Genomic DNA, 12,881 nt, shown 5'->3' with positions numbered 1-12,881 from the left:
AGGAGGGAGGAAGGAAAGAGGGGGCCGGCCCCCAAAGCCCTAAACCAATTCGGTTTGGGCCTAGGGGGGCGCACCCCACACTTCCTTGCTGCCCTCTACTTCCACTAAAGCCGAAGGCCCATTGACCCCCCCCCCCCCCCCCGGCGAATTCCCGTAACTCTCCGGTACTCTGAAAAATACCCGAATCACTCGGAACCTTTCCGATGTCTGAATATAGCCTTCCAATATATCAATCTTTACATCTCGACCATTTCGAGACTCATCGTCATGTCCGTGATCTCATCCGGGACTCCGAACAACCTTCGGTACATCAAATCACATAAACTCATAATACCGATCGTCACCAAACGTTAAGCGTGCGGACCCTACGGGTTCGATAACTATGTAGACATGACCGAGACTCATCTCCGGTCAATAACCAATAGCGGAACTTGGATGCTCATATTGGTTCCTACATATTCTACGAAGATCTTTATCGGTCAAACCGCATAACAACATACGTTGTTCCCTTTGTCATCGGTATGTTACTTGCCCGAGATTCGATCGTCGGTATCTCAATACCTAGTTCAATCTCGTTACCGGCAAGTCTCTTTACTCATTCCGTAATGCATAACCCCGCAACTAACTCATTAGTCACATTGCTTGCAAGGCTTATAGTGATGTGCATTACCGAGAGGGCCCAGAGATACCTCTCCGACAACCGGAGTGACAAATCCTAATCTTGATCTATGTCAACTCAACAAACACCATCGGAGGCACCTGTAGAGCATCTTTATAATCACCCAGTTACGTTGTGACGTTTGATAGCACAATAAGTGTTCCTCCGGTATTCGGTAGTTGCATAATCTCATAGTCATAGGAACATGTATAAGTCATGAAGAAAGCAATAGCAATAAACTAAATGATCATAGTGCTAAGCTAACGGATGGGTCTTGTCCATCACATCATTCTCCTAATGATGTGATCCTGTTCATCAAATGACAACACATGTCTATGGTCAGGAAACTTAACCATCTTTGATTAACGAGCTAGTCTAGTAGAGGCATACTAGGGACACTTTGTTTTGTCTATGTATTCACACATGTATCAAGTTTTTGGTTAATACAATTCTAGCATGAATAATAAACATTTATCATGATATAAGGAAATAATTAATGACTTTATTATTGCCTCTAGGGCATATTTCCTTCACGTCGCGAGTAAGCTCCATGGCCATAGTTCCCTCTCCAGCCCCGCCGAATTATATGGCCATCAGCCAACCACCCCGCTTGCGCTGCCACTTCCTGCGCCGCCACACCACCAAACCGAGGTCGCGCAAGGGATGGAGGAGCATCAGCTTCGGGGATCCCGGTGGCCAACTAGTGGAGTGGAGCGACGACTCCGACGACATGGTGTTCTCCCGCATGGCGACAAAGACAGGGCGACCACCATCTCAGCGAATTGCTGGAGCTCGACGGCTGGGTAGGCCATGACAACATGAGGCTATGGCGGAGGGGTGCAGTGGCGACAATCGGGGGCTGGGCCACGACGGCGTTAACGGGATGGGAGGTGCAGGCACTTCTTCGGAGCGAACGAAATTTTTACTCCACTCGACTACAGCCAAGTATATTTATGGATCGAGAGGCGCCTCGAGTAAAAATGATGCTCCTCTAAAGCTTTTGAGGGTGGAAACTTTACTCCTCTAAAGCATTATAAGGCATCGGTTAGAGATACTTTCATATATGTGCAATTCGACACGTAACAGACCAATAAAAAGCTATAATTGTTTCTCCCATTGGATTCCAAGAGTGAAACACATGAACATACAAACTCCAAAACTGGCACGGAAGCTCAATATAAATGTTCGTGAGGCTAGTCATAGTGGGGAGTAACTTAGACTAGTATTACCTTGATAGTGCAGAATAACGTAGAAGTAGTATCATAGATGATTGCATTTATTACATTGTAGACTCATTTTGCTTTGGATTGCGTTATGTTACTCCAAACTCCTCTCTCCTCATTAACTATATGCCACATAAGCAAACTTGTCTTCAAATCCGCTATTTTATTTGCTAAAGCACTATCACTACGACCAGCCTGAGATGTTTAGCGTTGAGCAAACTCAATGCCGAGCCCTTGATTGTCCACATCAAAGCAAAGCTTTAACGGTTGTAGGACGACAAAAAAGATAGAGATATTGAAGCAACGTTAGACCACTCTGACTTGTACCCTCCCCGTTCCAAAATACTTGTCAAGGTTGTCTTTTGATAATACACACGCACATGGTTTATTTATTTACTTTTGTAGTTTCTGTTAGCAATGCATGGGCTTGGTGCTCAGTATTACTGTCGCTCTTATATTATTATTTTTTAGTCGGGCGTAACCCCTTTCCATTACTTGCATAATGAAAATACTGATAGTCTTAAGAGTTTGAAAGGAAACCTAGAAAGGGGAAAGCGAGCTCAAAGCACTGCTGGGAAACCCACAATGAACACTCGTCATCGAGCAGCTCACCATGGGGCGAAAACCCAACGACACCCTAAACCTGTAGGCGACACTAACATGACCAGAAGGGTTCATACAAGTTTATAAGGCAACTCCATACACAGACATGTGCCCACGCAGGAGCAAAATGACTATCCCAGACACAGATATGTGCCCACGCAAGAGCAAATGGACTATCTAAGCAGCAAAAGGGAGCGGAGTGCAGATAGCGTGCCCCTCGCGCTTCGCTCTTAGTTTGACGTTCCCCTCGGCGCTGCACAGATCCGCATCATGTTTGAAGCATTGAAGCATTGGTTCTCAGCATCTTGGCTCCGCGCTCCATCATCTCCCAATCATCCCCTGTCATCAAACCTGCCCAGTAGTTAAGAAAACCACATGCAGTGTAAACCACATCAAAAGGTGACCTCATCTGCTTGGACTCAAAGGTAACACTGTTACGATTAATCCACATCGCCGAGCAGAGCCCTGCTAAGCCAAAAAGTATAAAATTTCTCCCCATCAGGTAAAAACGCATAGGCCCAGGAATAGTACTGCCATATGTTGTTGGGACACAGTTCCGTGCCCAGAACACATCCTACAGTTCTCTAGAGGACTCTGGGCACAGGACAAGTGAAGAAAAGATGATGGGATGTTTCTCTCCCATCACAGAAGGAACAAGTAGGATTCCCCAGCCACTTTCGTCTACTCATTACATCTCTTGTTAGGATAGCATCCTGGAATAGTTGCCAAAGAAAAATTTGAATCTTAAGGGGGGTCTTTGCTTTCCAGATCCATTTGTAGTTTGCCCCCGCCACATTTCTCTCCAAGTATTCGTATACAGATTTCGTAGTAAATCTACTCTTCTTCCCCAAGGTCCAAACCACTTGGTCAGCTTCACTAATGGCCATGTGTTCCACTATAGATTTGAGTTTGTTCCACTGTTCAAGCATGGGAGGGTGGAGTTGCCTTCTAAAAAAGTCACTCTCCTCCACCCCTCCCCTGAACTTAGCAACCGTGATCTCCTGATAATTGCATATATTATATATCATAGGGAACTGTATCCGAAGAGGAGGCTCATTGCCAACTGGGTCAACCCACAATCTAGCAAGGTCTCCAGATTGCAAAATCACTTTTCTGCCAGCAAGGTAGTGATCTTTGGTTTTCATGATAGTTTTCCAAATTGGGGAATCATTGAACTTAGTTTTAACCGAGGCCACTGTATCTTTTTTGAAGTACTTGGCCCGGATCACATCCTGCCACAGTCCTTGTTTTGTTTCCAGCTTCCACCACCACTTGGTGAGGAGGCTTAAATTCTGTTTATGATGATCTTTTACTCCCAATCCCCCATTCTCTTTGGATCTACAGATTCTGTCCCATCTCACTAGATGATATCGTTTACGACCCTCATGCTCTTGCCAAAGAACCGCTTACGGTGTTTATCCAGTTTCTCTATCACCCCTTTGGGGAGTAGGGACATGGACATGTAGTTAAAAAAACAATGCTGGTCAGAGAGGAATTGAGAAGGATGAGTCTCCCACCTCAGGATGTTGCATTACCAATCCGGATTCACAACATTTAAGGAACCTCACATCCATAAAATCCCAGTCTATGCTACGCAAAGATGAAAAACTGACTGGGACTCCCAAGTATTTCATTGGGAAGTGTCCAATACTACAGTTAAAGAGATCAGCGTAAAAGGAAAGGGTGCTATCATCTCCACCAACACAAAGGATTTCACTTTTCATGAAGTTGATCTTAAGCCCTGACATAAGTTCAAACAGGTACAACAAGAGTTTAAGGTTCACAGCCGCTTCTTTATCATGTTCAAAGCATATTATAGTGTCATCTACATACTGCAGAATAGCCACACCCCCTTTGATCAAGTCAGGTGCTAGGCCCGTCAACATTTTTTCTTTTTGGGCACTGAGAACCATCTTCGAGAGTGTCTCAACAGCCAAATTAAAGAGGAAAGGAGAGTGGGGGTCGCCTTGCCGGACCCCTTTGTGACTTTGGAAGTATGGTTCTGTTTCATTGTTCAGCTTAATGCTCACCGTGCCATTATGTATGATTCTTTCTATCCATCCACACCAGGTTGTCCCAAAGCCACGATTGTGATGACATTCCAGAAGGAAATCCCAGTTTATCTTATTGTAAGTCCAATTTTAACACAATCCCACATTTCTTCTTCTGATGGGTATGGTGCAATACCTCATGCAGCGTGAGGATTTCATCCGTTATATTATGGGACGGCGGTAGTAGAACCGAATGAGCGACTGTATTAGTTTAAGGATACCGTCGATCAGATAATCTCATGTCACGCCATTTTTTTTGCCATTAACTTGCACCCGTGAAATTTAAATCAAAGACGTTGGTTTGTCCCAAGGCAAAACCAATGCCACACATCCAACCAAAGTCACGTTTTACTCGCTTTGGTGGTCATAATTTACGAATCACGTTGGTTGTTGGCATATACACCCTGTAAGTTTCTGACTTTTTAGTTATCTTAGGCTTAGCTGTGAAGTGGACACGCCATCAGCACGGCAGCCATGTGCCAAAGTAACGGAGAGAGCTGGAGTGGCGGCGACCATCCATCCCCCCTCCCCTGTTTCGGCATTCCGCCACGCTAGATCGGGCCCTCTTTCCCCTTTCTCCTCGTCCTCCCATTTCCCGTTCCCACGCAGGAGAGGGGCGACGAGACGACGCGAGCTAGGATTCCGGCGAGCCCCCCCGCCCCGATCTGACGGCCGCGGCGGCGGCGATGACGACGCACGAGCGGAAGACCGTCGATCTGGAGGAAGGCTGGGCCTTCATGCAGAAGGGCATCACCAAGCTCAAGAACATCCTCGAGGGCAAGCCGGAGCCGCAGTTCAGCTCCGAGGACTACATGATGCTCTACACGTACGGTACCCCCTCCCCCTGCCCCCGAATTCCGCCTCCCGTCCGCGGCCTGATCTGATTTTCGCCGTGCCCGCTCTGCTCTGCTCTGCGCAGGACGATATACAACATGTGCACGCAGAAGCCCCCGCACGACTACTCGCAGCAGCTCTACGACAAGTACCGCGAGTCCTTCGAGGAGTACATCTCCTCCATGGTGAGCAGCAGGGTCTTCCGTGTGCTGATTGTGGCTGTTGCCCCGTTAATTTTAGCTGTCGGATTGGACGAGCCGCGTGCGGCGGGTGGAGCATTTAAGTTTTTGACCTGCACACGGTTGCTATAGCTGGTAGGGGTGTCGAAATGGTGCGCGTGATGATGATTCTCTTCACCTCTGTGTGGTTACGAATACTATAAACGGACTGGTTTTGTTATATGCAGTATGCGGCTAGTAGACTTGTTTCGTCTGCTTTCTGTCTTTTGTTTGGATGTAGGTTGTGGGTGTACAAAAGTGGTATAGTGGATACGTTTGTACCCTGCAACCTACATTCAAATCAAAAGTAGTATGCAGTAGGGGTGCATCATTGGAACACGAAAATTTTGCATGATACTGTAACATTTCTATGGGCACCTGTCAAATTCCCATGTTCCAAATAGCACCCAAGGAGCTTTAGACCTATATAATGGCACATGGAAATGTCTCTAATTTCCTGCTATCAATGTCTTGGGAGCAAGAGAATGACTAGCTGACTTGGGTGCTGATAAATGCAACGGAGAGAGGGAATGCCAAATGCGGCCAGAATCAGGAGATGCCTATGAAATTAGAATGTCCATATATGCTGTAGAAATTCAATGATAGTGTTCTCTTTCGGGTCTAACTTAACTTCCTCTCTCTCTTCGTCATTTATTAACGCTAACAGCACATAGCATAGCAGGGACATTAAAGTCATAGCCTCATTCTATTCTCCTTGTCAGATAACATCTTTAATGTCCATGACGCACCAAATACCCCTTATAGATTGAAATAGTGGGACCGGGAGCTATGCGTGATGTTTTTACGCTAACTAGTAGGGGATTTTAACATCATCACAAAGTACAACCTGGAAATTATCTTGAATCTCATGCATGATACATACTTCTGTGCGAATGAAGAAACATGATACATAAGAGTTCCATATTGCACTAGCTCTGTGCTATATTTACCATGCATATTACAGAAAAGGGATATCTGGAACTGATATTACTTGCAACAATCGTTAGAAGGCGTTTCAGGTTAATATCCGATAGAAATATGGCCAGAAACAGTCAGCAGAGAACTGACCATTGGGATTCACATTTACTGTCTCTTCTCCTAATCCAGAGCAATTGATAGAGTAGTTATCATGGGTTGTGACTACTAACCGTTGCCTAGGGTGTGATCCACAAAAATGAGAAAGAGGAGTGCCCACGAGGGGGTTGTTAATGATCATTTGAAGGCCAAAGGTACCTAGTTGGCAAGTTTTTGCAAACTAGGCCGTTGGTGGCTTCTTCAAGCGGTTTCTACCTTTATTAACCAGTAGGTCACCTTTGATGCATTGCCTCTATGGAAAAAGGACATCTTTCATTGCGAATCTTAGATAACGGCACATTGGCTAATCTGCCATGGTCTTAGGTGTATGGTCCATTATTTGCTGTAAAAAACAGGAGACCGAGTAGGTTTGAGCCTTTGAGGACTGAAGCCTAGAATAGATGGCTCTGGGCCAGGTGCCATCTCGCCATGTAATGTTCTTTTTTAAACAGACCGCTTTTGCTTGGTTTCAAGGAATTGATAATTGGGAGCCTCTTTATCTCACACGATCATTATTATACAGTACTTTTAATGCTAAAATGCATCGTGCTTATAGTCTCATCTAAAACTTTATCTTATTGTTGATGGCATATCTTCTTAGAGATATCCCCATTCACGCCTTTAAATCTTCAATTCTAATGTTGGTTATAACCAACAGCTTAAATAATAAAATAACAGAGTTGCCCTTGTTTTATGGTAGCATAGGTATTTAGTTACTTACATTTGATCATTCCTATGTTGTCTTAGCTACCTTTTGTGTGTTTGCTTGTTGGCTTTACACTTATTTTGACTCCATGTAGGGCTTTACACTTATTTTGACTCCATGTAGGTCTTACCTTCATTAAGAGAGAAGCATGACGAGTTTATGTTGAGGGAGTTAGTAAAGAGGTGGTCAAACCACAAAGTGATGGTTCGGTGGCTATCACGGTTCTTCCATTACCTTGATCGGTATTTCATTTCACGGAGATCGCTTCCAGCATTGAGAGAAGTTGGGCTCAGTTGCTTTCGAGATTTGGTAAATGAATGTATTCTGGCATTGAAGTTATTTATATGTAGTTGCTTTGCCTTCTTTGTTCTAACTCTTTTCTAATGGTAAAGGTATATCAAGAAATCAAAGGGAAAGTAAAAAGTGCAGTCATTTCCTTGGTGAGTCTTTGCATCACATAGTAGTCTGAACAGATAATTTTCCTAGATGTGGTTGTGACATTCTCCTTCAACAGATAGACCAAGAACGTGAGGGTGAACAAATTGACAGGGCTCTGTTAAAGAATGTCTTGGATATATTTGTTGAGATTGGCTTAGGCAGTATGGAATGTTACGAGAATGATTTTGAAGATTTCTTGCTGAAGGATACTGCAGATTACTACTCTATCAAGGCCCAAACCTGGATCGTGGAAGATTCTTGTCCTGACTATATGTTAAAGGTAGTTTCAGGACCTTTTTCCTTATTGTTTACATAGTTAAGGACAATAATATATGTGCATTGGATGTCCTTTTCACTAGGCCGAGGAGTGCTTGAAGAGGGAGAAGGAACGAGTTGCTCATTATTTGCATTCTAGTAGTGAACCGAAGTTATTGGAGGTTTGTGAAAAGATCTCTGCTGCAATCCCCCCCCCCCCCCCCCCCCCCTTTTTGGTGATTTGAAAATGCCACATCCATACTGGATGTGTATTACACAATTAGTATCTAGTTGGTCTCCCTGAGAGAACATTTGTCATGATTTCCCTCTCTTTAACATATCAGTTAACTTAACATTAACATAATTCGTGGATTGTTTCAGAAAGTGCAACATGAGTTGTTAACGCAGTATGCAAGCCAACTTTTGGAGAAGGAGCATTCTGGATGCCATGCATTACTTCGTGATGACAAGGTATGACCAGAGAGTCATATCCCTGGAGAGTAATAATAATCGGGAACATCAAGTATATTGACTGTTTGCATCTGTTGTTGTAGGTTGAGGATCTCTCAAGGATGTACAGGCTCTTTTCTAGAATAACTCGTGGTCTAGAACCTGTTTCTCAAATTTTTAAGCAGGTATCTGCTTATGCAAAGCATGCTTTAGTTACTCCATAGAACAATTTGGAGTTTTGGACATTGTATTTAAGTGATGTTATTCTGCAGCATGTTACCAATGAGGGGACAGCATTGGTGAAACAAGCAGAAGATGCTGCTAGTAATAAGAAGGTGCACATTTCTTGTCACTATAACTTCACAGTTTCTGTGGATCTCAATGTATTTTTATACTTAAGCCCGCTTGTACCACGTGCAACACCCAGTCCATTAATTTAGCCTTGCATGCTAGAGCCCGTTATTTATCTGGGCTGGGTTGAACTCTTTCATTTTTCCTCTTGTACCTTCCCTCTTCCCTGATTGTACCTGCCTCATGCGGCCCCTGCTTGTACAAGTGATTGTTGGAGGAAAGGACCAGTTGGATTCCTTGTCAGATAGTGCCTAGAAATTGGTTGTTACAGTATGTGCCGTTTTGGTTTGTTCTCGATGCTTTATTTTGCTCTGTCTAGTAGTTGTCTCTGTGCTTCAGACTTGGCTTTTCAAGTAATTTCTTTATTCGTCATCTTGAAGTGAACATCTAATAATTAATTATTCTTACAGCCAGAGAAGAAGGACATTGTTGGTATGCAGGAACAGGTATGTACATTCAGACTATATTGCTGTCAACCCAACTTTTTGTAATTTTAGTTGCGACATTTATCACCATCTGAGAATTTCTGGTTTTAGGTTTTTGTCCGAAAAATCATTGAGCTCCATGACAAGTATGTAGCATACGTCACTGACTGTTTCCAGGGGCATACCCTCTTCCATAAGGTTTGTCAGATTATATGTTTATTTGTTTCTCCATGATTCATCTTTTGCAATAAAATAAACAGGAACACTCTCTGATCTTTGTTTCCTATTCCTTTGCACAGGCGCTTAAAGAGGCTTTTGAAGTGTTCTGCAACAAAGGTGTCTCTGGTAGTTCAAGTGCTGAATTGCTTGCCACCTTCTGTGATAATATTTTAAAGAAAGGCGGCAGTGAAAAACTCAGTGATGAAGCTATTGAGGATACCCTGGAGAAGGTACATGCGTCAATCTGTTATGTGTTCTCTTTTACTTGCAGACATTAGTGGATTTTTATCTTTCGGGTGTTAATCTGCAACTGGCCATTCATCAGGTAGTGAGATTACTCGCCTACATCAGTGATAAGGACCTTTTTGCTGAGTTTTACAGGTAATTGTTTTTAACATTGTACAGTAACTTTAATGCCTTGTAAGCTCAAGAAGATAAGGAATTCCATTGATTTCACTCTGGGCCTGATGTTTCATGGTGATGATGGCAGGAAGAAGCTGGCTAGGAGATTGCTATTTGACAAGAGTGCTAATGATGAGCACGAAAGAAGCATTCTGACCAAGCTAAAACAACAGTGTGGTGGCCAATTTACTTCAAAAATGGAGGGCATGGTCACCGACCTTACTGTTGCAAGAGATCATCAAACTAAGTTTGAAGAGTTCATAAGCACACACCCTGAATTGAATCCTGGGATAGACTTGGCGGTCACTGTTCTGACAACAGGATTTTGGCCAACTTATAAATCATTCGATATAAACCTTCCTGCTGAGATGGTAAATTTACTGTTTTCTTGTGCTCTCCACTTCTGCAAACTGGGGTCTTAACTATTTTATGGCCTTACTCTTTGTAAGATTATTAACATTGGCAACTCCCAAAAAAATAGGTGAGATGTGTCGAGGTTTTCAAAGAGTTTTATCAAACAAGAACTAAGCATAGAAAACTTACATGGATATATTCCTTGGGAATCTGCCATATCACCGCAAAGTTTGAGGCCAAGACTATCGAGCTCATTGTTACAACTTACCAGGTAAGCATAAACACGTACATGGTGTTGCTTTTATTTCAGATGCCACAGACTAATGAGTTCTTTCGGTCTCTTTGTCAGGCTGCATTGTTGCTACTGTTCAATGGAGCTGATAAACTTAGTTATTCTGAGATAGTAACGCAACTGAACCTGTCAGATGACGATGTAGTGAGGTTGCTCCATTCTCTCTCTTGTGCGAAATACAAGATTCTTACTAAAGAACCAAGTAACAGATCTATTTCTCCTAATGATGTATTTGAATTTAATTCAAAATTTACTGACAAGATGAGGAGAATTAAGGTATTTTTGGTTGTATGTTTCTTTCTTGCTTCCTCGATTTCGTTACGGTTGGATGTAATCATTGCTTGTTATTTCTGTCCACAGATACCTCTGCCTCCAGTTGATGAGAAAAAGAAGGTAGTTGAAGATGTTGACAAGGATCGAAGATACGCAATTGATGCATCCATTGTTCGTATTATGAAGAGCCGCAAAGTCTTGGGTCACCAGACACTAGTAATGGAGTGTGTGGAGCAGCTTGGTCGCATGTTCAAGGTATGAAACATTCTTCAAGTGCTGTTAGCTGTGCTAATGGTAAATGTGGTTGTGTCCATTTGATCTTGCCTTTGTAGGACCAGCGACAGATGTGTTTACATGGCTAGTATGTCAAATTCAAGCCATATATATTTTTTGTCATGTAGCTTGTTGAGTCCTCAGACTTGCATCCTCACATTAGTGCAAATGAGAAATATATAGCTATATTTACTACTCCCTCTGTTCACTTTTATAAGGCATTGTAGACATTTCAGACAGCGTGCAAAACAGCTCAATTTCAGTTGTCGGAAACGACTTATAAAAGTGAACGGAGGGAGTAATTAATTTTAAATCATACAGTATACTTTAAACCATACACAATGCATCCAGATGTTGCCCAGTATCTTATTTTCTTTCTTGGGAACTATGGATATTCCAGACTGAAATATTTACCAAACGTTGAAGCTAGTACATTTTATGTAGAATTTCCTTTAATTCCTTGACCTGATCATGGATGCTCGTTTTATCCCTTCAGCCCGACTTCAAAGCAATTAAGAAGCGCATTGAGGATCTTATAACCAGGGATTACCTGGAGAGGGACAAGGAGAACCCGAACGTCTACCGATACTTGGCTTGATCATCGGTTCTCCATGCTGGGCTCGGTAACATCTTGCGTGTATGCCTACCAAGCTACTGCTATTTTAAGGATGCTATATTTTGTGCCATGGCACACCGCATTGGCTTGTCCAGATGGATAACCTGGTGGCAGCACCGACATCTGTCATTTGTACATGAAGGTCGTCAGATCCAGTTCTTTGGCCCTACCTGTATGATAGAACTGCTCTGGTAAAAGAGAAGGTGGTTCGTCGGGGCAGGCCTTGGTAAATGTTGTACACTCCTACTGGTTGTTGTGTTCAGTTTTTTCGATTGTATTATCAATATAGTTTTCCTGTAATATATCCTTGCGACACAAAGATAATTCAAAGGGATGTATCTCTTGCTGGACCACCTTCGGCTGTGTAATTTCTGTAGCAGCGGCAAGAGACTGTATTGTGACTTCACAAGGATTTCATATAAAGAGATGATGATAGATGTCAAAACTGGGATCATGTGAAATTTGCTCGAGGTCCATTTGAGGGAAAATATCTGGTGCTCCGGGAGCACCTAAGCTTAGGTGCTCCCGTGCGACCTCAGCCGTTGGATCTCAAATCCAACAGCTCCTGTGAGATGGTGAACATTTTTGCAAGAAAGCCCTCATAGAATCTGAAAAATGCGTGCAAGTACAGCAGCTACAGCAGCTTCTCATACGCCGTTGGATCTAAGATCCGATGGCCCAAAAGCCCGTATCATGGGAGCACCTAAGCTCCCGTATCACATAGGATACTCTCCCGTCCATTTGAACCTGACGGTTACGGTGCGGTATGCAGCATTTCAACAGGGGAAACTACAACGCCTTCTGGAACAATGGGATTTGGGGTTCCTTTTGCACTGATGAGTTTCAGTGGAAAAAGAGGGTTCCTTTCACATTGATGTATTTTGAAGGAACTATTATAATTGTTTTTCAACATAATATGAGCTCTAACGCAACGGGAAAATCACTTTCCGGTTGATACTGACTCTATTTTTGTTGTGAACTGTACAGATCCATGTTCTTAGCTATTCATTTGGGTTTGTTTCCTTTAAGTAAATGATTTCATATGTTTTTGAAGTAATCCGTATGCATTTAAGTGGACCTCGTTAGCGGTGGCTAGGGTCAGTTCTTCCCCTCTGGACTTTGCCGATGAGCCTGTGGATTCGAGCTCGTCTTCCATGCTCTGATCC

The 12,881-nt window shown here is 43.2% G+C and overlaps 1 protein-coding gene across 2 annotated transcripts; it reads left to right on the top strand.

The window, feature by feature from the left end:
• The first annotated feature begins 4,990 nt into the window (after positions 1-4,990).
• On the top strand, positions 4,991-12,160 carry LOC109765974 (cullin-1). 2 transcript variants are annotated; one of them, XM_020324743.4, is made up of 18 exons: positions 4,991-5,361; positions 5,455-5,554; positions 7,491-7,676; positions 7,760-7,807; positions 7,882-8,085; positions 8,165-8,242; positions 8,442-8,531; positions 8,615-8,695; positions 8,783-8,845; positions 9,272-9,307; positions 9,398-9,484; positions 9,586-9,735; positions 9,831-9,886; positions 9,996-10,278; positions 10,389-10,532; positions 10,611-10,829; positions 10,914-11,081; positions 11,596-12,160. In XM_020324743.4, exons 1-18 carry the CDS (start codon positions 5,222-5,224, stop codon positions 11,695-11,697), a joined length of 2,235 nt encoding a protein of 744 aa, XP_020180332.1. In that variant the 5' UTR covers positions 4,991-5,221; the 3' UTR covers positions 11,698-12,160. The 2 variants fall into 2 exon arrangements, 1 of the variants encoding a protein (XP_020180332.1); XR_006670006.2 differs by having other exon boundaries at positions 5,000-5,361; positions 10,611-10,702.
• Positions 12,161-12,881: the final 721 nt, after the last annotated feature.

The sequence above is a fragment of the Aegilops tauschii genome, chromosome 1 (genome assembly GCF_002575655.3).
Source record: "Aegilops tauschii subsp. strangulata cultivar AL8/78 chromosome 1, Aet v6.0, whole genome shotgun sequence".
Lineage (NCBI taxonomy): Eukaryota > Viridiplantae > Streptophyta > Magnoliopsida > Poales > Poaceae > Aegilops > Aegilops tauschii.
This window is presented reverse-complemented; position numbering and strand designations above follow the sequence as displayed.

Excerpts from the sequence above, each read along its gene's own strand:
- LOC109765974 (XM_020324743.4), top strand. The coding sequence starts at position 5,222 with ATGACGACGCACGAGCGGAAGACCGTCGATCTGGAGGAAGGCTGGGCC. Across the intron at positions 7,808-7,881 it reads AAAGTGCAGTCATTTCCTTG|ATAGACCAAGAACGTGAGGG; the intron begins GTGAGTCTTTGC and ends CTCCTTCAACAG. Across the intron at positions 9,485-9,585 it reads GGCATACCCTCTTCCATAAG|GCGCTTAAAGAGGCTTTTGA; the intron begins GTTTGTCAGATT and ends TCCTTTGCACAG.